Consider the following 16,557-nt stretch of genomic DNA (forward strand, 5'->3'; position numbering starts at 1 on the left):
TTATATGCTGTTAGATAAGTGAGATTAGGTGGTTTTATTATTTCTAATGTTATTTTCTAAAATTAAAAAAAAGATAGGGCAGTGTAAATGTGTTAGGCACAGAAGTAATAGTAACATATCAATGATGTAATGACATGCTAGTAATGGGGAATTAAGAGCTAGGAACAGAAGACATTTGAGATGAATGGTGTAATATTATTAGGCAAATCAGTGAAGTATATTCTATTTATCCCAATCTCTCCTCCCTTATTTTCTTTTCCTACCATTCCCAACTCAAATAATTAAGCATTAATTAGATTTCATTCTATGTAAGGCATGTCTGAAACACTGGTCATTATTATTTGTCATTAGTGATTTCTGTAGAATTAAATAAAACTATCGCTTCTCGGCCTTTTGGCTAAGATCAAGTGTAGAATTAAATAAAACTAGAGCTCAACATTTATCGACCACTTAACTTACTCTGTGCCAGGCAGACTGACGAATCAAAGATGAATCACAGAGACTCAAAGAAATTATAATGTATTAAGAGGAAGCAGACACACAAGTAATTATTAAAATGATGTAGGCACAGAAATGATAAAAAATATTCTAAAAAGAAGAGGGAAGAGTGTAACTCACTGCCTAGGGGAAGACAAGGGGAAGGAAGCGGGTAAGGGTGATGGGGAGAGGGCAAGAGGAACTCAGAAAGATGGTGATGCCAAGTGCAGCTTTAAGTACTTACTTGGAATTTAGAGGAAGAAGAGTAAAGTGTTCCAGATCATTCATTCTCAAACTTTTATGTGCAAACAAATTACTTGAGGGATGTTGTTAGAATGCAGTTTCTGCTTCAGTAAGTCTGGAATGGGGTCTGATTCTGCATTTCTAACAAGTCCTAAGTTGTTCAAATGCTGTTGGCCCATACTGGGTTTAAAATGGAAACAAATGTGATTTGTCATGGAGACAAAAAACAGTGTGATGTGTTCAAGTGTACACAAAATGCCTGGTACTATAGGGTAAATTGTATGAAGGTAAGTAGATGGATGTTTGTGTGCCTTGCCACATAGCTTTTATTTATCCTCTGTTATCCAGAAGAATTTTAAGAATGCACAGCTGACTTCAGATAACAAGTAGGGAAAAGACAAATTGTAGTGGGTTGAAGAGTAAACTATTAGTTGCCAATCCTGAGGAAATACCAGGCAAAGCCAGTTAAGGGCCTGTACTTATCAAAATATGCAGCCATGAAAGACAAGACAGTGGAGCTGTTGCAGATATAAGAAAACTTTAGACACACAACAACTAAATGCAGAATGAACAGAATTTTCTATAAAGAACATTATAGGAATAATTGGTGAAATTTAAATGAGTCCATAGTTAATAGTATTAATTTGATTGACAGTTGTGTGGCCATGTAAGAAAATGCCCTTGTTTTTGAAAAATACACGTTGACAATTTTAGAAGGACATTGTGTCAGCAACTAAATCTCACTGGAGTTCAGAAAGATAAAGCAAATATAAGCTTAACATTTGTGGAATCTGAATAAAGGGTATATGGACTACTTCTTACTATTGCAAGCTTTCTATTAGTCTGAAATTATGTCAAAATGAAATTTATATTTTAGAGTGGACAGAGAGAGGAACAGTGGCACACAACCCACACAAGCAAGCCAGAACCTAGGGCTCAAGCTTCTCCACCTACACTTCCTCATATCTAAACCCACTGTCAATATAATCTTACTCATTTGTCTCAAACACGGCTTGCTTCATTTCTACCACTTTCACAGTCCGATCTAATGATCCCTTATCCGTACTGCTGAAACAGCCTGATCAGTTTTTTCCCTCCAATCCCTGTAGCTAGTGATCTTTGGAAAATGTAAATCTACTTATATCACTGTTCCCCACCCCCATTTCTTAAAATGTCTGACAGAGGGAATATTATAGGAGACCCCTAAAGCCCTACCTAGGACAACCCCTACCTGTTCATGGTTCTTTCTCATTATACTTACTCTATACCACTTGCTGTTCCATTGCCAAATTTATTTGTTGTTTTGGGCCTTTGTACGTACCATTCTGTCTTCCTTCCCCTTGCCATCAGTGATTTCTGTTCATATTTGAAATCTTATCACTTTGCCTGGGTACTTTTCCTAGAGCTCTCTTATTGTTACATACTCCCATTAACTTCTCTATTTAAAGAGTACTTCTCTTTTCTGTTATGCATTGGTTACAGTTTCTGAGATGCTTATAAACTTCATTAGTAGCAAGGATCATGACTGTTCTTCCTCACCAGTGTCCCCAGGGTATAACAGTGCCTGGCACGCAATCAGCTCTCTATAAAGTTACTGAATGAATAAATCAAAGGGAAGAAAGGGAAGGCAGGAAATAGAGATACTAGGTCAAGGTGTGTTTTAGGATAGAATCCAGGAGATTTTGGAGAGCAAGAACTGAAAGGCTAAGAGGGTTGTAAGTAGGTGAAGAGAATGTGCAGTTTGATTTTGAATTGTCCTGTATTTCCTACTGTTTCAAGAGTCCACTGCAACCTTATGATACTGAGGAAAAACAAGTATAAAGACGACTCAAGTAAAATTCAGTAAAAAGTGCCACCTTAGGAAAGGCTGAAGTTTCTTCAAAAAGGTTAATTTGGTTCTAGAAAACAAGGAAGATGGTGAATTGCTTTTAGAAGGGTGAATTGACTGGTATTTGTTTTAAAATACTCCAGAAATGTTTCCATCAAAACAAGAGAGAGCATTACTGAGACACCTGCATGTATCAGGCACATTAATCATTTTAAAACCTCTCACAATTCTAGTTACACCTTTCTAGAAATGAGTTTGAAATTATGCCTGCCAATTCATTTTGTTTTATATTTAACATCTTTCTCTGCATTCTTTTTGGTGGTAAGAAATCTTGGGGGGCATCTTAGAATCCTGCCATTTTCCCTGAGCTAGCTTGCTTTATTTATTTATTTAATTTATTTATTATTTTTAAGATTTGAGAGAAAGAGAGGCAAAGAGAAAGGGAAGTCCCAAGCAGACTCTGCGCTGATCTCACAATCTGAGATTGTGAGCCAAAACTGAGTTGGGCACTCAACCAACTGAAGCCACCCAGGCACCCTCCCTCCCTGAGCTCCTGAAAGTCACTGTTCTGTTTTCCATCATTTAGTTTTGCTTTGTCAATTTGATCCTCATGACTTTGCAGTAATCTTTTTAATCCCCCCTTTCTGGTAACTTTTAGGGTATCCTTGTTGTGAAGTGATGTATGATTAGGATTTTTTTCTTTCCCCACTTGACACTCAAATGAGTTCTTAGAATCTTAATGGAAAAATTTTTGTCTCTCATTTCTTCAACTTTGCCTCTCATTCTCTTGTGTTGCCCCATTTTGTCCTTTTCTTCCCCCATATTTTCTACCACTCTTCCTTTCACTTGTACAATTCCTCTGCCAACCCACTGACTGTCATGTTCAGCCATGTCCATTCTATTACTCAGACCGGGTAGTGATGGCTGTTTTTAAATCTGAGCAATTATATTTTTCATCTCTGAGGTCTCTCTTAACCTTTTGCCTATTTCTTTTGGCAATGTTGTTTTTAAAAGACTTGTTTGTATTCTGTGAATCCATTCACTGTTTCTGGGTGGTTATTTGTTTGTACTTCATTTTTCATGGTGCTGTGCAGACTTCTGGAGTTTTGTGTTCTCACCTTTAAAGTTGATATTCACTATTAATACTTTCTGCCACTGTTATTTATGAGATCCTTTTCGTGGATGGCACAGAAATTTGCACTCAGTAGTATTTTCAGAAGCAGTTAGGGACGGGTAGGATGTATTTCAAAGGCAGGCACTGGGCATTGCTTGCTCTCTCTCCCCATCCATTTTTCTGCCCAAGACTCTCAGATTGTTACCTATTAAGGCAAATAATCTCAAGGAGTGTGGCTGAGGAGTTGGCATGTGTAGTTACCCTATCAGATAACTATCCATCTAGGTAATTGTCCTGCACCATTTCCCTTTCCTGCAGGTCTAGAGCACCTCTGATGATCCTATTTTTGTGGCAGCACTTTCCCACGTGCTTTTTTGCACTGTTTGCTCTTCAAATTCCGTATGATGTCTTTCAGAGATTCTACACAAATTCTGCTTTACTTACAAGTTCCCTTTTGTTGCTTGCTAATGGGGATGTATATATGCAGATCTAGACATGTCTATGTATAAAACTTTTGTCTATTATTTTTAGAGTGCTTTGTCATCTTGAAATCAGAATCCCAGTTATTGTTAGTAGGCCATCCTCCCCCCCCTCCCCCACCCCCAGTGTTGGTGAGATTTGGCACTTCAGCCTGCATTTCTTTTTCATCTCTAAACCGTTCAAAAATGAAGCCAATTTGGTTACTAAGCCAGTACTGGAAATACGGGGTTCAGATAGGCAATAATAATGATAAAACTACATTTATGGAATACTTACCATGTCAGATATCCTTCTAATGACTATTGTAGGGATTAACTCATTTAATCCCCATTAAACCCATGACAGCTGTTCTTACTCCTATTTTACAGATAAGGCAACTGAAGCACAGAGATATTAAGTGACATAAAAGTTTGCGAATACCAGTGCTTTTAAAAAGTCAAAGAATGGTGCTGGGTACTGTCAGTTTGATGAAATCTGGTTCTTGCTCAAGAGGTCCCTGTTTATTGTTTATTTGTAGAATCTTACTTTATCCTGAATTACTTTCAGATTTAAGGGGGAGGGGGAGCTAATTTAGGGGTTCAGATTATATTCAGCCAAGATTTACAGACTGGAACCAACCCAAGATATTGTAATTGAGAAGACTTTGGAAAAGGTCACCTTTCCTTTTCATCAACTTTAAGTAATGGAGCAACTATAGGAAATTGGGCACTTCTTGAAGATGTTTTTAAGGAACCTTATTATGGGTATTTTCAGTTTAGGAACATTCCATTTTGATATGTAAGTATCTCTCTCGTTATATTTATTTTGAACTGGTGAATTAATGTTCTGCAATGTTTTCAGTAAAAACATTAACACGTTCATTATGTGTTAAGGAAAAGTTCACATTTCCTTTCTATTTGTTTTAGTACATAATACTTCTCTGAGTCAATGGAGAAATGGATATTCTCCTACTTGCAAGCCTCAAATAAGGTCAGAATCTTCTGCACAGCTGTTCCAGGGAAGAAAGAAAAGACACTTGAGTGAAACAGCATTAGGTAGGTTAAAATGAAGACATAAGCACTAGTACTAAAAACTGAAAATAAATTATCTTCAAAGAACCTCTGCTTCATGGAAATTTATAATCCAGAATAGTCCCTATTATACAAAATATCCATGGTCCTATGAACGTTAAACAGCATATTCATGTAGTCAATTTAGAATTGTTTGTGGACTGGGCATCCATCCACTTAATGACAGGGATTCCCTTCCGATCTTCCCTAACTAGGGTTATCTTCTCCTGACTGTCCTCCTAGACAGAACTTAAGCCAACATTGTGTTTCGGACTCAAAATATGTCAGTAGAGTTGCCTTAAAACCAAATCTGGTACTTACATGGATGTCATGTTCACTGTCAGTTCACTGAAACTTCCTTAGAATTTTGAGAAATTGGATGAGATTCACCTAATATAACTCAACCGACCAGTTCAATTTCCCTTAGGAACCTATAGTTCCAAGATGACCAATAGATATCTTTGAAACTAGAACTCTTCTAGTAATACAAAGTAGGGTTTGTTGTAGGGATTTAGGACTATCAGTTTCCAGAGTTATTGCAAATAATGATTAAAAAATAAAACTTACCAGAAAATATACATTTTAAATGGCAACATATTTACACTTTGTTCCTGTTCATTGTTCCAGTACGTTAGTCAAGTGTTCCCCAGATGTAGTATGTTAGTATACCCAATAATTTAGAAACTGCATTCAAGATGTACTGGACTGTAATTATACTTAATGGATTTAACATATTTATCACTAATATCTCTAGAACTGGCACCGTATCAGCCCAGGTCACTACCTGATAATCACTACCAGATGAGCTAGTATGGCACAAAATTAAAGTCCTAGCCACAACCAGAGATTGCATTGTGCTTTTTAGTACCACAATCTTAAAGACAACCAAGACACACCTTAGCTTTTGAAGAACTTACATACACGTACAGATCTTCCTCTCTTGACTTACAACATGGTGACATTCCAATAAGCCCATGATAACTTGAAAATACCTTGAGTCAAAAAAGTATTTCGTAACACTAACCTACCACCCATAGCTTAGCCTCAAATGGGCTGAGAACACTTACATTAACCTAAGTTGGGCAAAATAATCTAACACAAAGCTTATTTTAAAATAAAGCACTGAAGGGCACCTGGGTGATTCAGTTGGCTAAGCAGCTGCCTTTGGCTCAGGTCCTCATTGGGATCGAGCCCCGCATTGGGGCTCCCTGCTTGGTGGAGAGCCTGCTTCTCCCTCACCCTCTCCCTGTCACTCTGCCTACTTGTGCTATTTCTGTCATATAAATAAAATAAAAAATAACAGTAATGTGTTGAATATCTCATGTAATTTATTGACTACTGTACTGAAACAGTATGAATTGTTGTATGGGTAGAGAATGGTTGCAAGTGTATTGATTATTTATCTTCGTGATCACATGGCTGACTGGAAGCTGTGGCTTGTTGCTGCTGCCCAGCATGAGTATCCTGTTGCATAATGCTAGCCCAGAAAAAGGTCAAAATTCAAGGTATGATTTCGACTAAACGCCCTGTCACTTTGGACCATCATAAAGTTGAAAAATCCTAAGCTGAACCATTGTATATGTATCAACACACAGAAAAACTTGTCTCTCTTAATAAAACCCACTATGAATTCACATTACCTAAGATATAAAATGTTTCACTTGAATTGATCTAACTTCAAGTTTGATGGAAATACAGGAAGAGAACTAGTAGGATGCTATACTACAAAGAGCTAACTAGATAACTCCCTAATATGCAGAACACCTTAACAAATGTCATGAAAAACAAACTCTTCCAGACTGCAAGAAACCTAAAAGACAATAACCAATTTCAGTATATGGATCCTGATTTGAAGAATCTACTAACCATAAAGGACATTTTTTAGCAACTAAAAAAATGTAAATATGGACTGGGTATTAGATTTTTACACTACATAGGAAAATGCTTTTTAAGTTCAGAAGTAAAATAAGGGTGGTAAAGTGAATAAATACATATTCACAAACAGGGAATCAAAACAAATGGGAAAGGGAAACATGGAAGAAACAGAAAATACCAAGAATAGTAACAAAGTTCTGATCAATATCTTGAGAGAAAAAGAGAAATTCCATCCATAACATTAGGACAGTATAAATGAGTGACAGACCAAGAACTTTCAGTAGAAAAAGTCTCAAGTAGAATGGTCTGAAGATCAAGTTAAGGATATCTCCCAGACATCAGAACAAAAAGTCAAAGATTAAGAAAATGAGAAAGTAGAGAAAATTAAGGGGTAAGTCTTTGGAAGTTCCAAATAACAGGCATTACAGAAAACATGAACAGAGTAAAGAGAAGGGATGGGATTTCAAAAAATGAGATGTACTGGATAAAAACTTGCCAGGTCCCCTGAAAGTAGAAATAATTGTGACAGAACTGTGGGTAAGATTTTTTTTTTCATTTCCTTAAATTTTTGATACATAAATTTTAAAAAAGAAAATCAAACATAAGGAATTATGTTACCTAAGTAGGAAAGTAATTTTAATACCTATCGGTCCTGTTAATGTATAACATTCTCCATGGTTCTTTCCATGTCAGGAGAAAGAACCAGATTTGAAGAATTTGCTTATCAACGCACAGAACCAGGATCCCATAGCAATTTTACTGCTGTTACTAATGTCAATGTTATATCAAGAACCCAGAATTCATCATCACAAGTAGGTTTTTTTTGCATATTGAACTCTAAAACTGCTTTGTAGACTTAAAACTGGCTGATAAACTAGAATATTTTGTTAATCTATACAGCCTTACTTTGCTAGCACATGTTGGCTTATTTAGGAATATCTTATTAGGTAACGATAAGTTTGATTAAACTTTTTTTTAAACTAGTGAGCTAATTACTCAGTAATCCTTGATTATGGCGTTTTTTTTTTTTCCTGTGTGAAAAACTATCGTTAACTATTCCTATTCCTTATCATGAAGCTTAGTAAGAATCCAGCACTCATATTGTTCTTATGCTTTTATCATCTGGTCAGAGAACAGAGGTTAAAAGGCAAAAGGGTTTAGAAAAAACTGTAAAGCTCAAGGACCAGGAACACAAATGAAAATTATAAAAATGATCTTTACTAAGTTAACACACCAAATATTTTCACAGTCTTTCCTAATAAGGAAGTGTGTTTGTTAAATGGTTATTTTCTTGACATTTAGGGGACTTTATGGTAACCTTCTTTGATAAGAGTTTTTGAAACTTAAGGTATTAGTATTTTTTATGGTCTTATAAATAAGTTTATATGTATGCAGACAAAAATGTACACTGCATACGTGCCAGAAAGAACTGTGTTGTTTTACACAAGATAGACAGTATTCTTGTTTTTGTTAACATTTTATACTCAGGCCTCTCATAACATATTTATAAAACATGTATAGTATGCCTCATGAGAAGAGGGCATCTTATAAAACTACTGTGACCCTACTTTGCAGAATACTGCACGACGGAGATTGAGAAGTGAGAGCTCTTACGACATAGATAATATTGTGATTCCCATGTCGCTAGTTGCCCCAGCTAAGTTAGAGAAACTCCAATACAAGGAAATACTTACTCCAAGGTATGTATACTTACATCTATTTTCTTTCTTCCTTTTCTTGAATAAACTTAAATTTTCAGACTGAAGTTAAAATTTTAATTAATTGAAGGAAGACGCTTCTCTCTCCCTTCTTCCACTTGTAAAGCCATGGAGGGAAAATGGTGAAAGAAACCTTTATATTACTGATGCTGAAAAAAAGTGCCCTATATTATCACTTTGTCAGTTTTTATGAAGAACTAGGAATTCCTAAGACTGACTCTGCACTCTTAAGTCTTTTATATAGTAATATTTAATTATTACATTATATATATATATATAAATATATGGCACAAAAAGGTACTTTAGGGATGTAAATAAGTATAACAAATAATCTTTGCTCTTTAAATGGAGTTTTGCACAAGATTGCAAAAAGAGTTCAAAGAAAGCAACTACCTTTGCAAGGAATATTCACATTATAAGACAGTAAGACTTGTCAAAACAACAAAAATTAAGATTTTGAGGTATTGTTGCCAAGTCAGCAACAGATTAGTAGGAAGATCTGGGAAGACGATACGAAGAATAGTTTATTCACACAGGGAAACCGCAAAAAGGTACACAGACAAGTGTGCAAGGCTAAACGGGAGAGAGATTTAGTGTAGCATGATAAAGTTATGGCTAGAAAAGAAATTAGAACCAGATTATAGAGGTCCCAGAATGCCATACACAGATCCGCTTCCTACTGGCACTGAAGTTAGTCAGTTGTTTTTTTTTTTTAAGCAAAAATGAAAGCAGTTTTTTAAGAACGTGAATCTGGCAGCAGGAAGTAGAAGAGGTTGAAAACAGAGATAAAAGCTCACTGACAACTACAGTAATTCCTACCATCTCTATTCTAGCTGATTTTCAAATTTTCTTATTCCTAATTACTTTGAGGTATTAAGAGCTCTTAAGAGGTGCCTGGGTGGCTCAGTTGGTTAAGGGACTGTTTTCAACTCAGGTTATGATCCTGGAGTCCCGGGATCAAGTCCTGCATTGGACTCCCTGCTGGGCAGGCAGTCTGCTTCTCCCTCTGACCCTGCCCCTTCTCATGCTCTCTTTCTCTCTCTCAAATAAATAAATAAAATCTTTAAAAAAAATTTTTAAAAAGCCCTTAATACTGTAGGAGGTATATGAGAAATCCTACAGAGAATCTGTTGAGATCTTCTACATAAAAGAAGTAACATTTGTGGTTATGATGTTCTGCAGCAATGATGTTTTTCAATTTACTTTGGAAGGCTGGAGCTGGCTGGTTGGGTTGGTTGGTTAAATACAAAGGAATTCTGTGGTTCAGTAGTTAAACCTGAGAGACCATGATGGGTGTCTTCACACAAATTGGCAAATGCTCAAATCAGAGCTCTTTTCTCCCCATCCTCCCACCCCCATACTCCAACCCCCCCCCAACTATCCTCCCACCTCCCTGCCAACCCATTGTATCACCATCTACTGACTTAATTCAAAATTGGTACATTCTTAGGTATAGAATGCAGCTATGCAGAAGAGACCGTTTACTCTAAGGCCAAAAGTCTCACCTTCTCATCTTTTTTTTCATAACACAAATTGTTCTCTTTAAAAAGAAGAAGTATGAAAATACAACCATTTGAATTAATGGAAGCCCCGAGAAAAGAAAACATTTACGGCATTAGCTGTGCTTAGAGAATATAATTGCTACACTTAGCTAACAAAAGCTGAAATTGGTTTGTATTTTCAACAGCTGGAGGATGGCTGTTCTTCAGCCTTTGGATGAATACCATGTAGGTGAAGAGGTAAGTTGCCTTTCACTTATGGATAATTGCACTTTATATATTATGAAGCCTGCTTAAATTTGGTATTTGAGGAACTAAAGTGAAATATATAAGTTCCTTTAACATATACTGGTATTTTTTCACTTATGAAAACAAAATTCTTCATTAAGGATATTAGTTTCATAAGGAAAACGTTTTTGGGCAAATTTGCAAAGACAGTTTATAAAGAAATGTAGTAAAAACAAATCATTTGCTTACATAAATTGTTGAAATACTGAATTTACATAAATATCTATATTCATTCCCAGTATTAGTCATATTTTCCTGCATGAAGAGATTTAATCTTAATATTTAAGCTACAATGCCACATTCAAAACGTTGGGAGCAAACGGCTTTTGATTTTGGAAACCTTTGGACTTCAGAAAGTGAGGTGAACATGATAGATATATCACATAAGACATAAAGGGAGTCTAGAATAGATTTTTTCTCAGAAAATAGTTCTAGAATTTGGCCAGATCAGGCTATGTCATTGAATGAATTAGGAACACTTACTGTTTCAGAGTTTAATAGCTGCAGGAAAGGGACTGAGAGCCTGTATGGGTAAAACTTACATTAAGACAAGAACAATTTCATGGAAAAATACCAAATAACCAGACTAATTTGAAGCTGATATTCTGCAGCAGCAGTATAATATAAGGCATTTTCTGTCATAATCTTTCCAGGCCCACTGACTGTGTTTTTCAACCTCCAATAATAACTTTTTAATGCCCTCCCTCCTTTAATGTGCTCTTCCCTAGTTTAGAATGAGGCTAGCCAGGAAACCCAGATTCTTAAACTACTACCACCAAAGTCTTAGAATTCCAGATAAGTCATTAGTTAAATGAATGTTCTTTCCTCAGTTTACTTTTCTTTGATAGTAACATTCCTAGAACAGTATATTCCATAAAGAGCAATCAATATAAACCTTTGAATGAATTAAGCATTTAGAATTTTTTAATGCAAAGCACTATGAACCTATCTGTAATCTAGATAAGTCTACAAACATAACAGATTAGGGGAAAGTTCTAAAAGAAAAAAAGTTAACTCCCTCTATTTTGGAATTTGAAGCTCATCTCATAACACTTGTTCTCTGAATTTAGATTTACTTTATAATTTTCTTGCTATATTGTTCTCTTGATGAGGAATTGACACCTGTTCTCATATTTCAAAATGTTTCTGATAAAGGAAAAACTTTATTTCTAATTCCAGGTAGAAGATCTTTCTGATGAAGTCTTCTCCCTAAGACACAAAAAATATGAAGAGAGAGAGCAAGCCAGATGGTCACTATGGGAACAAAGCAAGTGGCATAGAAGAAACAGCAGGCAGGTGTTATCAATTTATAACCCCAAACCATGAAATCCATGTAGAATCAACAAAAATTCTGCATGACTAATGAGTGAGACCACTAAAAATGAAGAATAACATCCGTTATTTTTCTACTAGAAGCAAAACACGGCATTTACTGAGTACAGAGTACATTCAAAATATATTTGGCTAATTACAATGATGAAATGCATTTCTGTATTTTCCTCCATTATTTCCTCATGCTTATTGTTAGCCTGAGGAATAGATTTAACTCCGCAAATAATGTGAAAATCCTCCCTAGGTAAAGTAGGTCATTTCAGTACACTCTAACAGCAGACCTAACACTAGGGATTAGAATCTGGGTGATCTATTTTAACACAACCACTTAAAAAACATGTTCTTAAAAAAATTTTCTCAAGAAACCTATCTATCTAAAAAGCAGATGGTCTAAAATACTTTGAAAATATGACTTTGGGGGAAAGGAAATCCTAAAAACGTAATTAGTAATTATATATTTGAGAAAGTCCATGGTATTTTATATTTACATTTGACTGTGTTTTAATATAGCCAAAACTCACAGAGCAAGATCATGTTCAAGTCTGGTAGTCCACTAAATTTAGTGTGGGATTCTTTTACTTAGTACAGGTGACCCCTGAACACAGGTTTGAACTATATGGGTCCACTTATACACGGACTTTTTATAGTCCTATAAATGTGTAACATTTCCTTTTTCCTAGCTTACTTTATTGTAAGAATATAGTATATAATAATCTAACATACAAAATGTGTGAATCGATTGTTTACATTATCGGTAAGGCTTCCTGGAGAACAGTAGTAGGCTATTAGTAGTTACGTTTTGGGAGAATCAAAAGTTACATGCAATTTTTGACTGCATAGCAGGTTTGGTGCTAACCCCTGTGTTATTCAAGGGTCAGCTGTATTTTTCTTTGCCTTTTTTTTTTTTTTTTTAAAGATTTTATTTTTAAGTAATCTCCCCACATCCAACTCAGGGCTAGAACTCACAACCCGGAGATCAAGAGTCACAAGCTATACCAATTGAGCCAGGCACCCCTCAGCTGTGTTTTTAAAACACATTTCTCTGTTAGGTCTCAAAATACCAGATTTGTTGTAGATTCTTATTCCAAGAGCTGTCTTAAAAAAACACACACACACACACACACACACACACACACACACGACTCAGTTCTCATCTTTCTCCACATTCCAGAGGTAAAACTTTCTGGAAGTAAAGAGGAAAATGTGAATCAAGTCCTACATGGATGACACTGTAACAGAGAATACTCTGGGAACTCAGCAAGACTGCAGAAGTCAAGTAACTGTCCTTTCTCATTTAAAAACAAAATAACAGCAACAAACCCTAACTCAAACCCACTACTACAATTTGGCAAATGCATAAAGTATTATTTCTAAGATACTATTTAAGTCTTTGAGGTAACATGAGGAAGATCAGCAGATGAATTTTTAAAAATCTTCGGAGCAGGACTGTTTAAAGAAAAGCTACAAAATTCAGTTGATTTAGTGACACCTTGGGGTTGTTCATAAAATGTTAAGACCTGAAGAAGTAACAAATATTTTCTTGATCTTCTTGCTAGAGCCTACAGTAAAAATGTGGAAGGACAGGACTTGCTTTTGAAAGAGTACCCTAGTGACTTCAGTGGTGGCCAGCACTGTGCTGCCGGAAGTCCTGCCGAGCTCTCTTCAGAGAGCCAGGATCTCGGTGCACAGGGCTCACCTTCATTAAATGAAAGTCAAGAAATCAAGGTAAGTGGAATATATACAACTAGTTAAACCTCCTTTTAAATGCCTTTTAACTTTTTAAAAGGCTGTGTGTGTAGAAAGTGCTTGTTGCAAATGAGTATGTAACAAATCAGAGGGTATGTATTCAAGTGTTCTAGTTCTATCACTAATAAACACTCTTTTCCTGTAACATGTCAGTATCTAGTTTCACATACTCACTTCTCTGAAGTGCAAATTCTATCCAAGTTTCACTACAAAACCAACCTATTAGAACAGCACCTTGGCTGTGACACAGTAAATGTTAGCTGCTATTTCTCTTTTTCTAAGAGATGTTTACCTGTCTCCCCATAGACCCAGCTCTTCCAACACGGCATCTATACGTTTTTGCACCGTTCTCATAAGTCGGTATTGGAAAAGAAGAACAAGATCTAGAATGGAGAGCACAAACTATAGAAATTAATTGGCAAGCCGTAGAAAGTTTGGGGAAGGAAGAGTCAATAGGTGTCTGTAATAATTATGGGCCAAAAAGGAAGACACGGAAGTAGGAGATCAAAACACACTGAAAGGGGTTTTTGAACGTGCTCCGATGCTGAAAATGAAAACTGATGCCCTACAGCAGTGTCTCCTCTTTGTGGAAGGGCACAATGAAAACCTAATTACCAAAGGTCTCTAAGCAATTCCCAGTAATGACCCATTTGAGTTGCTAGATATTCGGGTTGAAATGAAAGTTGGTGCATTTATGCGCTAAGAACAAAACAGGAATTACAAAATTGACATTTAAGAATCATTTGATACGTGAATTTAAACAAATCAGTTGAAACTTAACTGAAAATGTTCTCTCTTTCAGTCTTTGTGGTGGGAACGACGGACTTTTCCGCTGAAGGACGAAGACACAGAAGCCTTACTATGCCAGGATGAAAAGACGGATCACAGTGAAAGTTTGAGCCCAGCCTCCCGTGGTGAAATCTTCTGTCCCAGTGCACCAGAGAATAGTCACTATCCAAAGAGGCAGGCAGACGAAATGGAAGAGTACAAACCTTTTGGTCTAGGACTTACTCATGTTAAAAAAAATAGGTGACAGGAACAGGTTTCAAAAAGTATGTACATGAATGGAAAACAGGGGAAAAAAAATAAGCCCTGCTTTCCATCCCCCACCCTCTTCAGTCACAATTCCAGAGTAAGAGCATGTACTGCATGTATTAATCTTTTATGCTGTTATAAAACAGGCAAGGTAGGTCTTTTTCCTTCTTGAACCACAGGAATAACTAGCTTTTCACCTACAAGACAAGTGCTAGTCTTTTGTGTTTATGATGCAAATCACAAGCACCAAAAAATTAACTGCTGCAATCTGTTGTTAAATCACATTACTGGATAAATGATTTTTCAAAGACTTAATATGTGTGTGTGTGTGTGTGTGTGTACACACACACACACACACACACATACACACCTGTGCATCAAATGACAACTCTTTTTCCTGTACATTTCTATGTAATTTCTAGGGTGATTCATTAAAATTACCTCAGAAATATATTATACACATATGTGTGTATAGAGTATACATACCTATATACACACACATCATTTTTAAAAACACTGGCAGTGACCACTCCACTTGAAAATGCACGTATGAACTACCCCATGAAATGTAAGCTGTACTCTAAACAAAGCACAGGTTCCAGTGATAATGGGTATCGAAAAGTCTTGGCTCCAGGGAGATAATTTTTTAAAAAACACGTTTAACCAATAGAAGTTATTTATGGAAATTTCTATACAAGATAACACAATATGCCTTTATCTAAAATCACTGTTACCTGTTAGACTAAGGGTTACTTTCCATTCGCTCCTAACAGATTAAGACAAGCAAAGTAGAGTTCAATATTGGTCTCTTTTAAAACCTGAATTTTACCTATTTTATGTATCTCATGGAGAGAAGACACCAACTTAAAATAAGCAACAGGAAAGTCCTATCAGTATTAAAAACTGTTGTATTTCTAGTTAATTTGGTTATTCCTTACTCTAGCTCACTCAATTCAAATAAGCATCTATTCTTGTATCCTAGAGTGAGAAAATTTTTCAAAGGATAACACTTCAATACTGAATACAGGAGTGTACGTTAAGGAAAGTTCCTTTTGAAGCTATCACATAACTTTCTCTATGTAAAAGCTGAGGCAATTTCTCTCATATAAAAAAAAAAAGGTTATTCAAGTTATAATACCCATAGAACTGACAATCCTGGCCATCTGGCCTAGTTTGGGGGGATTTGACACTAAGTTTTTTGTTAGGGATTGGAAATTATACTAGTCCCTTTAAGGAAGGAAAAAAATGCAAATTCAATACTGACAAATTTTTGCTGTAGTTTTACTGTACATTTATTTTTAAAAAAGGAAACAAAAGCCAGACAAACCCAAGTTGTCTAGGCAAATAAGCTCAAATCTTTGTCATGTCTGACATTATAATCCTCTATGTAAGTTTTTTAATTAAAGTTATTTCTATATGCCTCGTGTGGTCTGATTTGATTAAACGCCACCTATTCACAGCACAAACCTTTCCTAAGTTAAAATAAAAGGACAAATTTTTACCTTGTAGGATAGAAAAAAACAAGCAAGCACTCATGCAGAAGTGTTAATGTTCTCATTTTTCAAACCTTATTTCTTAAAACTCATAGTAGCCTAAAGAAGTTTAATGACACTAGTTGCCTGTTTATTTCCTGCCATACGTATTATATAGCAAGAGTATTGGTAAGAATGAAGTAACATAACATATTTGTGGTCAAAGTATAATCTGGGACACAGTTTTAAGTATTTAGTTGCAGATTAACTCTGTACCTTGTCATCTTTTGGCCTACCTCGTCTTTGCTGGATTAATACAATATATATCCTTGGGGTCAAATCCATAGTATCCAGAATATCCTCAGCCATCTGGTTCTGCTTTAGTGTAAAATTAGACTGCA

General features: G+C 35.8%; 1 protein-coding gene across 1 annotated transcript in view; it reads left to right on the forward strand.

The window, feature by feature from the left end:
- KANSL1L (KAT8 regulatory NSL complex subunit 1 like) overlaps window positions 1–16,101 on the forward strand; it is a 140,995-nt gene extending 124,894 nt beyond the window's left edge. Inside the window, exons 9-15 of the mRNA XM_080799291.1 lie at window positions 5,048–5,176; window positions 7,760–7,878; window positions 8,642–8,766; window positions 10,472–10,523; window positions 11,751–11,863; window positions 13,460–13,628; window positions 14,452–16,101. Of these exons, the coding sequence (XP_080655417.1) occupies window positions 5,048–5,176; window positions 7,760–7,878; window positions 8,642–8,766; window positions 10,472–10,523; window positions 11,751–11,863; window positions 13,460–13,628; window positions 14,452–14,682 (938 nt within the window). The 3' untranslated portion in view covers window positions 14,683–16,101. The remainder of the gene's footprint in view (window positions 1–5,047; window positions 5,177–7,759; window positions 7,879–8,641; window positions 8,767–10,471; window positions 10,524–11,750; window positions 11,864–13,459; window positions 13,629–14,451) is intronic.
- Window positions 16,102–16,557: the final 456 nt, after the last annotated feature.

This window comes from Martes martes, assembly GCF_963455335.1.
Source record: "Martes martes genome assembly, chromosome: 3".
Classification (NCBI taxonomy): Eukaryota; Metazoa; Chordata; class Mammalia; order Carnivora; family Mustelidae; genus Martes; species Martes martes.